The sequence below is a fragment of the Sinocyclocheilus anshuiensis genome, unplaced genomic scaffold (assembly GCF_001515605.1).
Source record: "Sinocyclocheilus anshuiensis isolate Anshui unplaced genomic scaffold, SAMN03320099.WGS_v1.1 scaffold1170, whole genome shotgun sequence".
NCBI lineage: Eukaryota > Metazoa > Chordata > Actinopteri > Cypriniformes > Cyprinidae > Sinocyclocheilus > Sinocyclocheilus anshuiensis.
The window spans coordinates 2,201,329-2,219,044 of record NW_015538055.1 but is presented as its reverse complement, the minus strand read 5'-3'; the positions used below and the strand labels follow the sequence as shown (position 1 = coordinate 2,219,044).

Genomic DNA, 17,716 nt, shown 5'->3' with positions numbered 1-17,716 from the left:
TATATATATATATATATATATATATATATATATACATATATAGGACTTCTGCTAACTGCTTTAGGGCTGATATTTCATGTGTTTACATGCAATGAGCAAATGTGAAGTTGTTTTTATCATGGGGAGCCATGCAGATGTTCTTTTACAGATGTTACTCTGACAAACTATTACAGTCCGAATAGTGCTTATGATGTAGTTGGAGACATCCACTGTCTAAGTTTGACTTTCAGCCAGTACTGGATTTGGAGAAGAGAGACTGTTACAAATTGTTTATGTTGTATGATGACCGGTTTATCAACATCCGTATGTGTTTGAAAGAGAGGGAGAGAGAATCCCTGGGCCCTGAATGCCAGTATGAGTGTTTACTCTAGACATTGTGCAGGATTTTCTAGAGTGGTTTAACAGCAGAAGGATGGTCAAGGCAGAGCAGTGTGGATGTACAGGGTGTAAATCAGGTCAGACAGGGTTAAGCCAGGCTAGATTACTCGCTGTCTTTAGCTGAGACCTTTCAGATTGCCTTACACACACATAAACGCATAGGAACACAGACATGCGGGCAGATAACTCCTATATAGATGGATTTTTACAAGCGAACAAGAAACCGTCTTCTGTCTGTAAATATTAGTACTTATATGAAGTATTTTTTTATTAAATATTTGTATAAGTTATTCATTGAAAATTTTGAGTGTTTATAAGAGAAATAATAATGTTAGATTTGTTAACGAATCATTTTTTTGAGCTTGATCTTTTCAATAAATCAGTTAGCAAAACCAATCTGAATGATTTGTTCACCAATCTTACATAAAAAAAAGTGCAATTCTTCATTTTTCCCCTTTTGTACCATGGAATAAACTTAAAAAAACACAAATGAGCATAATAATAATACATAAAAGATCTGGCATACAATGCTGAAACATTCAAGTTTACTGTATGTTGTTTACTTATGTGCACTTGTTTATATGTCCTACATTTCTAAATTCGGTGCACCAGCAGGCCCAGACTAAGAGTACCTCAAACTAAGATTATGTGGCATAGTAATACTGCGTGACATACAAACCTCACGAAAAAAAAACTAGTTTTGCTTAGCCTTCTCCATCAAACATTCATGAAGATACACACATGCACACACCAATGCACGCAATGCTCTCAGCTCCACAGATGTAATGTGTGCTATAAGTCTTTTTTATGTGATCGTTCGTATATAGAAAGTGCACGGAATGAGAACAACATGGCTTCTGTCTTTGTGTGGAATGGTTTCTTGTCATTCTTGTGCACTTATAATGCAATTAAAATCAATCCGTAGATTTTGAAAAATGAAAATGTGCTTAATATTGCTTAAATGACTGCACAGAATAAAAATCAATGTTGTCCTGTTAAATGCATGTCAAGATGGATAAACTGATTTTTTTCCATCCGTGTGTTTCCTCAGCCAATCGGAGCGCTGAACCCAAAGCGTGCTGTATTCTACGCCGATCGATATGAATCATGGGATGAGGAAACTCCACCCTGCCACTACACAACCCACTATTCCACTGCAGCCTCCACCCTCCACTGGCTTGTCCGAATCGTAAGTCTTGTTGATTGGATGGATGCAAGGAATTTGATACCTTCAACATCTGGGAAGTACCTAGTTTTACTGGATAGTTAACCGAGCTGAGCTGTTTCTGGCTCTTATTATGGCTTCTATGAATGGTAAATCATATCACGCAAGTCAGTTTTCCACTAGAGGAAGTGTAATTACGTCACCCCTTCATGAATATTCCAATGATTACTATGCAAATACCCCTTTGTATTGAAGATTTGTATTACATGAAATCTTTCATATTTACGTGATACCATGCAAAATCTATGCAAAACTGTAATATTCTTCAAAATGTATCATGGTTGTACTTTGGAAATGATGCTGTCAAGGGTCTGTGTATACATAAAACATTCCAATTCGATATCTCCGAACCCAGTTAGTGGATCAAATCACCGTCAGTCAAAGCACACGTTAGCGCATCCTTTCACCGCGCATGTGAATCAATCCTTACATCTCAATCCGCGAGCTTGATGTTCCGCTACAGAGAGCCGGTGAGTGGATTTCACAGGCTGGTAAACAGGCATATGTGAAAAAGAAGTCAAAAACCTTTGCGTAGTGATTCACTGGCTGGTACGTGACAGCTTTATGCCTCACAGACAGAACGCGGAGTGCTGGGAAACATGTCCATCATTGTCTCCTGCTAACGTCCTCGCTTGCCCTAGGTCTCCAAGTGCTGATCTGGGACGCTTGATGTTCCGCTACAGAGAGCCGGTGAGTGGATTTCACAGGCTGGTAAACAGGCATATGTGAAAAAGAAGTCAAAAACCTTTGCGTAGTGATTCACTGGCTGGTACGTGACAGCTTTATGCCTCACAGACAGAACGCGGAGTGCTGGGAAACATGTCCATCATTGTCTCCTGCTAACGTCCTCGCTTGCCCTAGGTCTCCAAGTGCTGATCTGGGACGAATGGACTGGTAAAAAAAAAAAAAAACACCTGGATTTTTGCAGAGAAAATGAAGTTGTTCCTAAGGTTGAGAGGAAATTGGGTTTGAGTATCTCCTGATGCTTTCAGTTTTTCCACATTTGTTACATCATATGACTATGTTTTACTAGTCTACTGTTGTTTTGTTACATAATAAAATTTTTTCACTGTATAAACATTTTATACCAGAGCTCAAATCAGTCATGCGGAGTGTTTTGATGAGATCTGCATACTTGTTTTTGCATCAGATTTTAAGATGAATGCAGTCTAAACCAAGTGTAGTTTGTTTTCAGAGCAATTTTTGCATGTAATTTGATTGAAAAGGCATTAAAGCTTGTTTTATTAATTTTAAAAGACTGTTGTATAATCACACCTCTTTTAATGAGGAATCTGTCTATCCATCTTGCGAGAAAAAATTAAAACACATAATGAAAACTTAGTAATTGGCTCTTCCGAGGCAGGCCGTTGTGTTGGTGATGATGATTTGGGAGGTTAACCTTGGCAGCTCTCACACCGGGCTTGACTGAGACTGTAGACACCATCATCTTTTCCTCTGGCTGATCCAGCATCTCCATGTCAACTCCTCGTACTGCCAGCCCAGACTGATGACCCTGAATATGCCAATTAGAGCCAGAGCTGAGCTCCTCAGCCAACAGGCCATATAATTAACTCCGCCTCGGGCACTGTTACAGAAAATGAGAGGACAAAAAAAACCTTCCACAAACTCTTCATAATCTGACAGATGAGTCCCTACATTGAGATGTTTGTGCAAACGGAACGTTTCCCAGAGCAATGGAGAAGGACTCCATCACGAGATTGATTCCAATTACCATAGAAATGAATGTAGATGAATTTACTTTTTTATTCTAAAGATGTTTGGGCCACTGAATAGCATTAGCGCTTTGCAAAACGGAGCAGATATGTCTAAACAAGCGCCTAATTAGCAGTCAGAATCATGTGATACCTCTACGGTTATTTTCACACATTAGGAAAGAGAGCTTATTTGGGTCAATAAAAGTGACAGTGTTGTTTTGCGTCTGCTCAATTGCAGGAGCCTTTCACCACATTCTTCCTAAACGCCAACGGCAACAAGTTTGATCACCCAAACCGCACATTCTCCGGCATCGCCCGCTCATGGAGGCACTGTCAGCGTGATACTGCAGATGTGAAGGTAATCAAATATAAGTTTTTGTACATCGTAATATCTAAACAGGCTTAGAAAGTAGTCATTAGTGCCTGACTGTTATGATGATATAGGTGCAACATTACTTGCTGCAACTGTGAGGAACTGAATAAACAGTTCTTCGAAAAATGTGTCTCTTTTCAGTCCAATCAATCAACCAATATTGGTATCATCCAGTTCCCAAAAAACAAATGGTATTGCATTGTTTTGATTTGCAACAACATTTAGTTCCTGGAGCTTCCAAGCTGCATCAACACTGTCCTTTTTCCATTTATATGTGCATTTTTTTGTGAAATCAACATTTTTTTCTTCATACACATTTAAAGTAAAACATCGTTCAACATGCACATATTTCAGAGAGGCATCACTTCATCACCGTAATGGTTGTTCCCCGTTGCCTCCGTTCCATTTCAGCCCCGCACTATGGCTCAGCAAGCGCACTGGAGCTGACCTAAAAGTGTCATACTTTTCCAGCACACTCGGTGATGGGTTAGCTTCGCCCCAGGCAATTAATAAAGCATTAATGACAAAAGCTATTTAAAATTTAGTCTTTTATGTAAAGGCAGGGCTTTTTACTACCCCGGGCTGGGAAACAACATCCAACAACATGAGGTGCAGGCGATATGCACGGCCAGTGAACGGCTGTACAGGGAAACTCTAGATATGTTAGCAAATACAGGCCTCTCGGAACCACTACGGTGTCTGTGTGGAAAATGTTAAACATATTTAATGGTGACCAGTCTGTTAGGGTTTTTTTTTTTTTGTATTTTCTTGTGGAGCAGGAGTTGGTTTTTATTATGTATGAGCAGCATGATTTTCATCATAAAAGACTATGACTTTTATGACTATGACCTTTGTACTGTATTATCAAGTATTAATATTCGGTTTTAACAATCTAACTATCCAACTCACTAAACTCTTTCACACACACACTAAAAATAAAAACTCTGATGAGCCATCATTTTTTGCTTTATTTTTTAATATATTCACTTAATTTCATTAAGATATTTAGTTAATTGTTTTAAGGAACATTTTCCAGAGAATTTTTTTAATCACTTTTTAAATTGTACACTCTATATATATATATATAAATTAAAATCTTAATTAACTGACTGTATTATATATGTATATGTGTGTGCATGTGTGTTTGTGTACACACACACACACTTTTTCCTTTTTTACCCTTAGTGTTTTTTAGTACTGTTGCAGTGGCCTTCAGTTCAATCTGCATCACTTCACCCTGAACTTATTCATTACCCACAGTACTCTCTGTAATGATCCCATGCAGCAGGCAACAGCTAAATAACAACATTAAAAGAGCAAATCAAAGTTCACTGGCCATTTGGTGTTTTTAGACTACTGCCTCAGCACTGGCCTTGTCTTATAAAGGTCAGTATGCTGTATCATTGATCTATTTCTGTTATAAATGTGTGTATATGTACAGATCTGTCTATAGATATTTTAGTTAGATATGTCATGCCAATTTGACGATGTTTTATCATTGTCAAGGTATAAGAATATGCTTTTAAGTATTGTCAAAACATCCAGCTAGTGATCAGCAGAGCACTCTGGCCTCCTGCTAAGAGCAAAAGAGTTACTTTCCCTCCAATAGTCACCAGTTTCTCAATAATCTGTTGGCGATGCTCTGTCTGAAGGAGTGGGATGAGGCAGTCATGCCCGGTGACAGCTCTCCAGGAGGGTGTCATTAGGGCGAACGGTGTAAAGCTGAAGAGTCTGAGTGTGATGGACTTGTCAGCCCATTATGAGGCTGTAGTGAGGCTGTAGAGGAATTATTGGCTCACGAGTGGAGCGGGCTGAGGACGTGGATTGCGACGCTAGCAGCCCAAACTGTTCACGACTGAGTAACTGTCTGCAAAGTTTATAAACCAAACCTCCACTGAGAGTAGAGATGGAGCTCTGTCCGATTTTGACTTGGCCTTCGAGGTCGAGTTTAAACTTGGCTTTAATTTTGGAGTCAATATAGTACCGTCAAGATTTAGTTGTGAATATGTTGTTGTGTGATGATAATGAATCTCCTTGACGTTTAAAATTCACACAAAATGTCAAAACTATATTGCTCATAATCAAAAGTGGAGCCTACACTGGATTCAATGCAACTTAAGGTGACAGATGTCTTATTTCTATATTGAGCGCACTGCAAAACTACTTTAAAGTTACTTTATATTTCCCATCCATCTGAAATAAGATGATGTTATTGATATGTTTTTGCTATAGATTTGATTCATTATATATTTAAATACCTTCTGACCCTTCTGGACGTCTTGTGTTTTGTAAATCTAGTTTTTCATTTTATAATTATTACATTTTAGAACAGCAAAATTAATTTCTAATATTAGTATTACTGCTGTAAAACTGACCATAATGGATTGATATGATAATAAATATTGATAATAATTGGGATTAATTGACATTCTGAAGGATTGTTGAAATATTGGAGCTTAACAGTCATAAAAGAGAGTGTGTTTTTAAATACTGACCCTACAGTAAAAGCACGCTGTGTTTTATTGTTGGCATACTGTTGCTTGTGACCCAGCATGTGAAAGTCCTCTGTTTTATGGTGCTTTAAAGAACTCTCTTATACTCACCAAGGAGACTTAGTTAAACAGCTCCTTTCAACAGACGCTGTATAACAGCAACTTGAATCCAAAACAGCAGTATTGGGGAGAAAACATTCAACCTGTCAGCTTCAGATGTGTGCAGGCAGAATGAGGTCTTAAATGATTTTAAAAGGTTTTAAAGGTTCTTCAAAGGCAAGAGCTTTTGACTGACACTAAACGGGGAGGAGGTCACATTCCTCGTGTGCACATGCCCCAATGTACAGAGGTGTCTCTCACAGGGAATTATGGGTAATTTGCACTGATAGGGCAGTGAGAACAGAGAAGGATTGGGAATGTTTAGCTTTAAGAGACTTATCATGGTCAGGGAAGTGTGTCAAAAATTAAGCAAAAAATTAATAATGCCTTCAGATCAGTAGAACGATGAAAGCTTTTACGGTGTTTGTGTATTTAAACTTCTAACAGCACAACTAGGGGTTAAAATGGGCCGTAATAATCCATAATGACATTGTGACGCCTTTAAAAAGAAAATGTTAGGCGTTCCAGTCCAGTTTTTTTTTTTTTTATCAAAACATATTTGTCACCATTTAATGAGTGTAATCATTTTAAAAAAATCTTTAAAGTTTATTAAATTTAAGCATTATGCTTCCCTCTGTCATTTCCAATCATGGCTACTCAACCAAAATCAAACATCAACAAAACCAAACCTGCTTCACGTACTTCAACAAATACAGCAGATCCATCCATCAGCTCACTTCAAACATTAATAAAGTTTTCTGTCATCTCTCGCGTTTCCTTTGTATTTTCACCCTCCCCCATCGTTGTGCGTTTACCGCATTCCCACACTCTTCGAGTGTTTTTAAATGTACTCTGATGGTCCTTCACTGGTCTCCTGGGGTCGCTTTCCATGGCCGCATGAAACATTGCCAACATTTTGATTAATTGAACTACAAAACATGCAATGTTGAAAGCATTGGTATTTTTGCATGTGCATTTTTAACTCCCCTGTTCCCTGTATCCCTATACAATATTAATAAATCCATTTTGGAAATGTTTGGATTTGATTTGAGCTTCTCTTGCTTGTTCTCTCGATCCTGTCCTCTTCCTCTGCACCTCATAGGAGTTGATTCCTGAGTTCTACTACCTGCCTGAGATGTTTGTGAACAGTAATGGCTACTGTCTGGGTGACAGGGATGACGGTGTCCCTGTTTGTGATGTAGAACTACCAGCCTGGGCAAAGAAACCAGAGGACTTTGTAAGGATCAACAGGATGGTAAGTCAAACTCACTAATGGCTAATGTCTAGGCCTGAACAGAATCTGCACATACAGGATTCTGTTATTCACAAAGACACTTTGTAGACACCATAGTGGACCTTAGTGAGCCTTTCTCATCTCAGAGCCCAAGACAATAGTTGTCCTCTTCCAACCATCACTCTCTCACTTCTGTTTAGCTTTGGGAATATTGGGAAACGATTCAGACTGGGATTCTTGTTCCGATTTCTTCTTATGGTTCTTTTTCCTCAACAGTTCCATTAACAATTCTGTTGATACTTTTAAGAAATCATTTTAAAAAATGTTTATGATTTACTAAAAAGAACTCTTAAATCTTTCATTCTCACAAAGGCTGCATTTGTTTGATCAAAAAAATACAGTAATATTGTGAAATATTATTACAATTTAAAATAACTGTTATATTATATATTTAATATACTTTAAAATGTAATTTATTTCTGTGATGGTAAATCCATTACTCCAGTCTTCAGTGTCTCATGATCTTTCAGAAATCATTCTAATATGCTGATTTAGTGCTCAAGAATCATTTCTTATTATCAATGTTGAAAACAGTTGTGCTGCTTTATATTTTTGTGAAAACTGTGATACTTTTTTTTCCAGGATACTTTGATTAAAATAAAACAACATCTATTTGAAATAAAAATCTTTTTCAATATTCAAAATATCTTTACTGTCACTTTTGATCAATTTAATGCATCCTTGCTGAATAAAAATATTAATTTATTTCAAGTAAATGAGTGTGTGTAAGCAAATCTGAGTCAGAAATCTGATTCATTTTTGAATATATATGTTAAGACCTTCATGCAAATAAACTGCATATCAAAAAATTATGCATTATGCATTGATTCGTGTAGGCCTACTAATGTCATATTGCTCTGCTGACTATATCACATCAACTGATGTAATGTCTGAATCGAATCTGCAATCTTAAATTCTTAGTCCAGTATTTAATCTGTAATCCATTTCCTTCCGTCTGTTCCCTTGAGATAACACTCATTCGTTCAAATGAAACAGCATCCTGGTCCTCAGCAGGCCTCTGCGTGCTGCTTTTCCACAGTGAAGGTCGTAATGTAGTGCACTGCTCGATACTAATGTAATCTACCGCTGACCTGAATGATGTCACGGAGGACAGGCCCGGACACTGTCCCTTATAATGTTACCCTAATGCTGGCTTCATCAATCATGATTTGGCTCGCAGCAGACAGGATGTGTGTGTGTGTCCACCAATCCCTGTAGACTGTGGTGGGCTCGAAATTGTGTTCTGCCTCTTATAATGGCCCTATCTTACTCATATACTCATAAAAATTAGAGAACCGCAGGGAGACATGGGAATTGTATATGCTGCAAGATGTGTAATTTGCGTGTTTGTGCATTTAATGATTGTGTATCAACACTTCTGCCTTTTCAAACTATTAAGGATGTGTTGTGGCCCATGCTGCATGTGCTACTGATTGTGTATCACAACTTCTGCCATATCAAAGTATTAAGGGTGTGTTGAGGCCCATGCTGCCTGAGGAAAATGTGTGTGTATGTGCACTACAGGAAACACACTTGACCTTTTCAGATGCAGTGACAGTGCTGGGGTGTGTGTGTCTTGTGGAGGTGACCTTTCCTCCAGCCTCATTTTTTTTTCTTGTTTTAACACTTTCAGTTATAGAGACACACATACTCACACATGCACATGCACATATCTAAAGATCACACAAGTAGCTGTCTGTTAAAGCGAGATTTTCTTAAGAAAGGGCTTGAGGATGTCAAAACACCTCAGATATATCAAACTATTTTACATGAGCCTTGAATGGGGCAAAATGCATTCAGTTCTCACATTTTGATTTCCTCTTTCTGGTAAAACTCAGATTTTTGTGGCCCAAAATACAGCGTCTTCATAATTTTTTACAAAAGCTGGTGTAAATAAAACATAATAAGCTTCTCCAGTGTGGTCATAATTTACGTTTCTGAACCCATTTGACATTATTTCTTCTATGGAACAGAAAAATAAGTTTATTAGAAAGTCCTGGTGCCTTTTTCCATAATTCTATTCCTTTTAACAATTCCAATTCCGTTTTTAATTTACTAAAAAGAACCGAAGAATCATTCATTCTATCGTTCATTAAAAATGTCACTGGTTCTGAATAAGAATTCGGATTCATTTTAGCTAACTTTTTCATGTAAACAGTTAATGTAAATAATTCACAAGCCAAATAAATTATTCATTTCATTGCATATTAATAAATCTTCTCACATAGGGACCAGAAAATCAACATTAAAGTACCATAATATTGGTCCACTCCATACATCCGGTGTGCTATATGTCAAGTCTTCTGAAGTCATATGATAAATTGTTATGAGGAACAGATTGAAATTTAAGTCAGTATTTGCTGAAAAAATTACTTCTGTTGTAGCTCTCAAATCTTACTAGGTTGATCTCATTTGATTTCACTGACGTCAGTCATGTCTTGACATATTGACAAATCATGTTTGAATATTTATCTTGCCATATTTGCAGGACATTCTGTAAAAATATCATCCTTTGTGATCCACAGCAGAAAGAAATTTTATATTTGGGTCTCTTTAATTCATACACTGAACATGCAGAAACATCAACACAAATATCCAGTTTCAGTCAATATTAATTTCATTTTGTGGTTAGTTTTTAATGTAATGTAATGTAATTCTTTGGTCTGTTGCAATGACTAGTAGTATTTTAGGTTAGTTGAATAGCAAATACATTTTTAAACAGGCTATGACTCGATTTTGTCCTTAGATCTTGTCCTTTATTTTTCTCTCTCTGCTGCTCTTTCTCTCTGTCTCATTTAATCCCCTCTTTCTCTCCTTGTCTTTGTGCTCCCTTCCTCTCTCTCTCCATTCCCCTCCTGCCATTTCTTCCTCTCTTTCTTTCACTTAGTGTTCCCATCTTTGCATGTGTCACTTTCGATTGTAATGACATGCCCTGGGGGGAACTCAGCCCCTGCGCTCCCCGGCTTGCTCTGTTGGTAATAGCTATTATTTCTGATGTGAGTGTGAGTGTGTAAATTCCAACAGCAGTGCCCTGGGTGTGTTTGTGTGTGAGAGGGAAAAAAGTGTGTATCCCCCCCCCCCTTTGTTATCTCAGTATGACAGTTTTTGATACCTATAATAAAGCACTTCTATGCATCTTTAAGCATTAACAGCAGTATTCAGGCATGTATTGGAATAGAATTGTTTTGAAGAAACTATAGAGGAAATGCTCTGTGTGTGTAAATGTGTGTGTGTGTGTGTATACAGTATATATGTGTGTATATATATATATATATATATATATATATATCACCTACAGTGAGCATTTCTATATTTTTTTCCAAAACAATGGTTAACTAAAACTAAGCTGAAACCATAAGAAAAAAATTATTTCGTTACTTGAAATAAAATGAAGGTATAATATAAAATATATATAAATAACATACAAAAATATATAACAAAAAGTATACACTTTTTATATAAAAAAACTTATTACTATTAGCTATTACATATAAAATATAAACTTATTACTATTAACTATTAAATATGAAATAACTATTAAAAATTTATAAAAAACTATATGGACATATTCAAATAATAAAAATGACAAAAAACACAACAAAATTAATATATGAATGTAATATAAGCCTACTAATACTAATAAATACTAATAAAATAATAACTATACTAATAAATGAATATAATATACTAATATTTTGTATTCATTAAGAAATTAATCATTTTATTCAGCAAGGACACTTTAAATTGGTCAAAAGTGAGAGCAAAGACCTTTATGTCACAAAATATTTATTTTTCCAATAAATGCTGTTCTTTTGAACTTTCTCTTCATCAAAGAATCCTGAAAAATAATCATTAATTTTTCCATGAAAATATCATTCAGCAAAATTGTTTTCAACATTTATAATAACAAGAAACATTCTTTTAAATTGTAATAATACTTCACAATATTACTCTTTTTACTGTATTTTTGATCAAATAAATGCAGCCTTGGTAAGCATAAGAAACTCTTTTCAGAAACATTAGAAAAAGTACAGACACCTCACTTTTGATCAGTACTTTATTGTTATTGTATATATATTTTATTTAAATTTTTAAGTGTCCAAATACTTTTAGGGTCTCTGTGCTGTATATTGTTGGATTAGTTAAATTTCAGTGTCAAGGGGTGTGTCTATCATATTTTATTGAATGAAAAATGTTAAAAAGTTTTTTATTTACATTTCGGACTCTTATGACGATCTCAAGCTATTGCAGTCTTCTAAATCGAGAAGCATCGCCCCGAGTGTATGTTTATCTGTGCATGTGTGTTCGCATCTGTACGCCTGTGTGTGTTTGCGTTCATGTTGTGTATGTGTACCTTTCACCTCTAATTGCCCCGCTTTCTTTGACAGGCCCTGGAAAGCGAGTTTGTGTCGTGTCAGCTGCACCAGTGGATTGACCTTATTTTTGGCTACAAGCAACGTGGGCCCGAGGCGGCACGCGACCTCAACGTCTTTCACTACCTGAGCTACGAGGGCTCCGTCAACCTCGACAGCCTCGCCAGTGATCCCCCATTGTACGAGGTAGGTCGCCGTGGAGACGTTGCCATGACAACGGCAACAGGCTTTCGGTGGCTAACATCTTTTTCTTTTTCATTTTTGTAATTGGACTGTGTCAGTAGAAGGTAAAATGCTTTATAAATGTCACCACTAGATGGACTACTGTCTATGCTAACATTATATAGCTAAATAGTGTGGGATGTTTTTAAATTGATATATTTGCAGTTAACTTTTCTTTTAAGGTACAACAGGTTTAAAAACTATGGCGTAAGATTGGCAATATCAGCATTCATTAACCGCCTTTCAAGCATGAATGAACCCAGTTTCAGTTGAATATCTGACTGTCAGTATGTGTCATTCAGATCTTGCCATGCAAATATGTCCTCTGGGAAAGAGAAACTCAAACTGATTACTCATGTGCTTTGGATCTTCTGCCCTGAATAGTAACCGTAAAACTTTAGGTACAAATAAGTACTTTACTTAAAGATACATTTGATAATGTCTGTGCCAATATAAGGCATCAGACAGATTTGCAATGAAATTTTCAATGTAAATGTACAATGTAAATGGTTTTTGCCCATGTAAAGTCACCACCACATGCCAAAATGTTGTGGGTGATTGCCAGTGTGTTGCTATGTGGTTGCTAGGGTGTTCTCTGTGGTTTCTAGCTGGTTGCTTCCTGTCAAAAGCTCCCCCTACGTCTTTAAAATATAAATCTTTGGATTTTTTTTTTCCAGTTTGTTTTATCATCCACTGGGAAAAAATGTGCAAATCTGATCATATAGAGAAATAGTAGTACTCTTACCCACAATAAACCACATGATATATCATTAATGTCCATAGTATAAATGGTGCACAAACAAGCATTATTTTAGTACGTGTAAAGTACTTGTATTTACACAGTAAAAAAAAGTTGTAAATAAAACCGAGATTATTGGAGTATATTTTACAAGAAAATACGATTTCAGTTTTTCTATTTCAAAATGCCATGTTTAATTTAATGTTACTCATCATTTTTTGTAACTGTTTGTGAAATTTACTGGCAAATTCTGAGTGAAAATTGTTTCTACAGCTCTTTTTTTGCATGCAATTATAATATATAAATATTTTGAATCAGCTATTTTTTGCAGATTTACCTTTAAATTTTTGTAATTGTTATGTGCTGTTGTCATTTGTATTATTATTATTAATATAATTATTAGTATTATTTCAAATATTTTTATTTTGGTTTTAGTTTTATTAATTTTAGTGCTTTAACGTAACCTTATTTTAGTTAGCTGCCAAGGCAACAAGTTTAAGTTTTTCTTATAATATTTATATTTTCTTGTAGCTTTATTTCAATTAGCAAAAACAATGTTTAAGTTTAGTTTTAGTTTTAAGGATTCTAATTTAACAACACTATATTTGACATGAAATAGTATTATTTATTTATATTCTGGTTACCTACTAAAATTGAATTCATCAAGCAATTACGATGTAAATCAATGTTATTGATTTTCCACACAATACTCTTTATTGACTGGTGGAAGTTTTGAAAATGACTTAATTGTGTTTGTGGATATGACTCCAATTCAACAGCAGCAGCTGGTAGGCAGTGTGTTTGTAGCCGTATGTACCCCATTCCTCCCTCCCTCCCTTCCTTTTCTCGCTCCTATTCTCTCTATCTCTCCCGCTCCCTGTGATACCCACCATCTGCTGTCTGCAAAACAAGTCATTTATATACTGTCACTTCCAGGACTGCCTTTATTTGTCAAGTGACCACTATGCAAATCACTCACGGAACAGGGGGGCTAATTATCAAACAATATGGAGAAAGCTTTGCTTTTCATCATTCGGCTCTACATTCCAGACAATAGCAATTATGTTTCTTTCATGTGGCCGAGTACTTCACAAGCAGTCCAGCACTCTGAGAGCAATGGTAGCTTGACAGCAAAGCATGTGAGCCTAGGAAGAGCCAGAAAACCTGCTTTTATATGTCAGTTCTGGAGTTTGAGAAGCCTTTATGTTCCATTCAGTATATTAATAAAGTCTATATTGCTTTTTATGTCGTCCAAGCACCTGGCAACTGGCATTCAGACACTTAAATGCTGAGGAGAGCTGACCTCAACTTGACTTGTTAAATGCATGAAGGAATTCATGAGTTTTTGCTCTATTTGTCCAACTAGTTAACCAATGCCCCTTGAGCTCAAAACATTAAAGTAATAACCTCACAGACAAAATATACTGACCTCAAGTAGGCTAAATTCCCTTCCGTTTCTAAGGTCTCTCGGTCTCAACCGGAGAGGGAGGACAGCTCAGAAATGTGACCGTCACCTTCAGGCTATTGATTCATTCTCCACTGACAGGTGCATCCACAGCTCTGACATTAAGCACTGCGATTACGGCCTTAAAATGTCAAACTCTGGAGTTAAGGGTCATAACTCGTTCCAGAGTCAAATCAAAATGGCAGCAGTTGATGATAGAGTCACAGGACTCTATTGGCAGGCTTATGTCACAGGAAAAACAGCATTTACGGATGAAGAACATGCCAGCAATCTTTTGATACACATTTTTATTGCATGCAACCATAATACACAGTCTGAGAGCACTGCTTGTGAATTATTATCCGTCACTAATGAGAATTTTAATTATGCATTCACAAATGAGTAGAGCATGTCAGTGTAAGAAAAGATAAGAGTAAGGTGCATTTGTTTTTTTCAGTTTCCTGTGTTTAAAATAACAGATATAAACTCCCCTTTTCCAAGTCTGAATTATTATACTTATTATATTATACTTCATTATTATTATTATATTTTAGTACTTTTTGGAGTCTAGTTTGATATTTATTATTATTATTATTATTATTATTAATAAATTTTTTTTAGTTTACATTGATTTTTTTATTATAATGTAATTTATTATTATTTTAGTTTTTGGAGTCTATTGTTGTTGTTGTTGTTGTTGTTGTTGTTGTTATCGTATTATTTATTATATTTTAGCACTTTATTGGAGTCTGTTGATATTTATTTTATTATGATTATTATTTTACTTATTATTATTTTTATTGTTATTTATTTAATTTATTTCGTCTACATTTTGTATTTTATTTTTATTGTATTTTAGTGCTTTTTTGAATTCTATGTTAATATTTAATAATAATAATAATTTTTTTTTTATTATATATTTTTTCTTAAGTCTACATTGACTTTTATTTTTTAATTGGATACCAAATGATTAATTCAGATGTCTGAACATTTTAAAGAGAATGACTTGGTGTCAAATATGGTGTGAATAGTTTTGTGGTGAAAACTTGTGAAATGATGTTTTAGCCTCATAAGCCTTGATGTCAACATGTCTTAAGGCACTCTATTCCACACAGGCCTACATGAACATATAAAAGGCCTACCTTTTAGATTTAGATATGTTTTTTTATCTTCTTTTTTTTTTCTCTACATCCCATCACTAAACTCACACCCTTAAAAATCCTTATGGTTCTCTAAAAGCCTGAGATGAACATCAGAGCTTTGACATACTTGCACATCCTGACCCAAAGATGTGATTGACATGCCACAGGTTATGATGGATGTTTTATGTCCATCTCAGCGTGATGGCTTATAGCTCTGGTGGAAACGATCAGCGTACAGCTCATGCAAGAGGTGTTTCTTATCAGCCGTAAAGAGCAGGGGCTTAAAGTGGATTATAGTAATGAACTGCCAGTTAAGAGTTACAGATTTCTGTTGGTGATAAAGTGTGTTTTTCTCCAGAGCTCAGATGAGCAACCAGTTGACACTGTGGGTCTGTTGACAACACTGAGATGATTTAAAGGATGCGCCCCTCATATAACCCTATCCCCTTTGACTCTAGACATAATCTGTCAGAATTGGATGTATAACAAGGTACAGTTGCTATAAATGCAGGATGTTTTTTCTGGACATTACATTCTGGATGTTGAAGTGCTGATCTAAATGTTAGTAAGGGTCAGTAAGATTAAACAAAATTATACTTCCATTAATTTTAACAATACTTGTATCTCAGTTGCATCAAATGTATCATAGTTTCCATAAAAATATTAAGCAGTACAACTAGTTTCAACATTTATAGCAATGCAAAATTATTTTTGAGCACCAAATCAACATACTAGAATGATTTCTGAAGGATCATGTGGTACTGAAGACTGGAGTAATGATGCTGAAAATTCAGGTTTGACATAACAGGAATAAATTACATATATGTAGAAAACAGTTATTTTAAATCGAAATAATATTTCACAATATTACTGTTTTAACTGTATTTTTAATCAACTAAATGCAGCCTTGAAGATCATTAGAGACTTCCTTCCAAAATATTAAACAATCGAACTGAGCCCAAACTTTTGACCGGTAGTGTATATATATATTGTTTTTGATATGGACCATTTATATTCATATTTCTGGACTTTTAGAAGGAATTCTTCTCTCGTTTTTTCTTCACTGTTGGAAGGCAGAAATATAGTGATACTTTCCACATGGCTGCCTGTTTCTCTCAGATCTTCAGATCAGATTACATTATTTGAGCAGACATTGTGACCCCTGTTCCTGACTCTAACCTAAAATAACTATAATGTGAGCGCATTATTATTTGACAGACAGCATCGTAAAGCAGAAAACATTTCAAAAAAACATTTAATTGTTACCAAATGTGATTGCACTGAGTCGTGAGAGCTCTGCTTGTGTCGAATTTTGCCACCAGGGTCAGGCCAAGATGATCATTTAAGTTTGATGATCTGTTCTTATTTGAAGTACTTCAGCAAGAACTAGTCTCCTCCGTTCCTCTCATTTCAGTTGCACAATTGATTATAATTCTGCAGTTTCGCTGCTTCCAAAGTGCTATGAAGTCAAAGTGAAACATCATTTGCACACCATTTTAATTCTGTAAGTGAAATAGGAGATTATTGAGAACGAATTTAGAATAATGTCAATTAAGAAAGTACATTTTTGATTTTGTGTTAACTTTAAAGTGAATATCTCTGGAAAACAAGTATTTTTCTTTAAAAAAAAAAAAAGACCTGTTAAGAAGGTTAGAAGTCATGTGATATTACACATTTCTTTAAACTGTAATCTATGTAAACATGTTGTGAATGAAACATTGACATTTTTGAATTTAGTGTTTACAATTCAGAATGGTTCCAATTCTAAACTTGTACACTACTATATTTGTGTGTGTGTATGTGTGTGTGTGTGTGTGTGTGTGTGTGTGTGTGTGTGTGTGTGTGTGTGTGTGTGTGTGTGTGTGTGTGTGTGTGTGTGTGTGTGTGTGTGTGTGTGTGTGTGTGTGTGTGTGTGTGTGTGTGTGTGTGTGTGTGTGTGTGTGTGTGTGTGAAATAAAATAAAACAAATCTTGTTTTCCCTTTGAATTAAGTTTACTTTTCTTACTTCATGGCAGATATTTTTTCTTGTTTTTAACATAAACTCACTTAATTTTTATAAATTTTTCAGACATGACGTAATATCTTAAGTCTTTTTGCATTCTTAAGTTAAGTGTATCTTGATTAAAGCATGTTTAGATATTTTTACTGGAAAACATACTAAGTAGGAAAAAATAATTTCTGTGTAGGTCATGTGACAAGTTTAACATGCATATCTGCACG

The 17,716-nt window shown here is 35.5% G+C and overlaps 1 protein-coding gene across 1 annotated transcript in view; it reads left to right on the top strand.

The window, feature by feature from the left end:
- LOC107683414 (neurobeachin-like) overlaps positions 1 to 17,716 on the top strand; it is a 267,384-nt gene that overhangs the window by 235,227 nt on the left and 14,441 nt on the right. The window contains exons 46-49 of the mRNA XM_016479471.1: positions 1,430 to 1,567; positions 3,557 to 3,676; positions 7,385 to 7,537; positions 11,965 to 12,135. Coding sequence (XP_016334957.1) covers positions 1,430 to 1,567; positions 3,557 to 3,676; positions 7,385 to 7,537; positions 11,965 to 12,135 — 582 coding nt within the window. The remainder of the gene's footprint in view (positions 1 to 1,429; positions 1,568 to 3,556; positions 3,677 to 7,384; positions 7,538 to 11,964; positions 12,136 to 17,716) is intronic.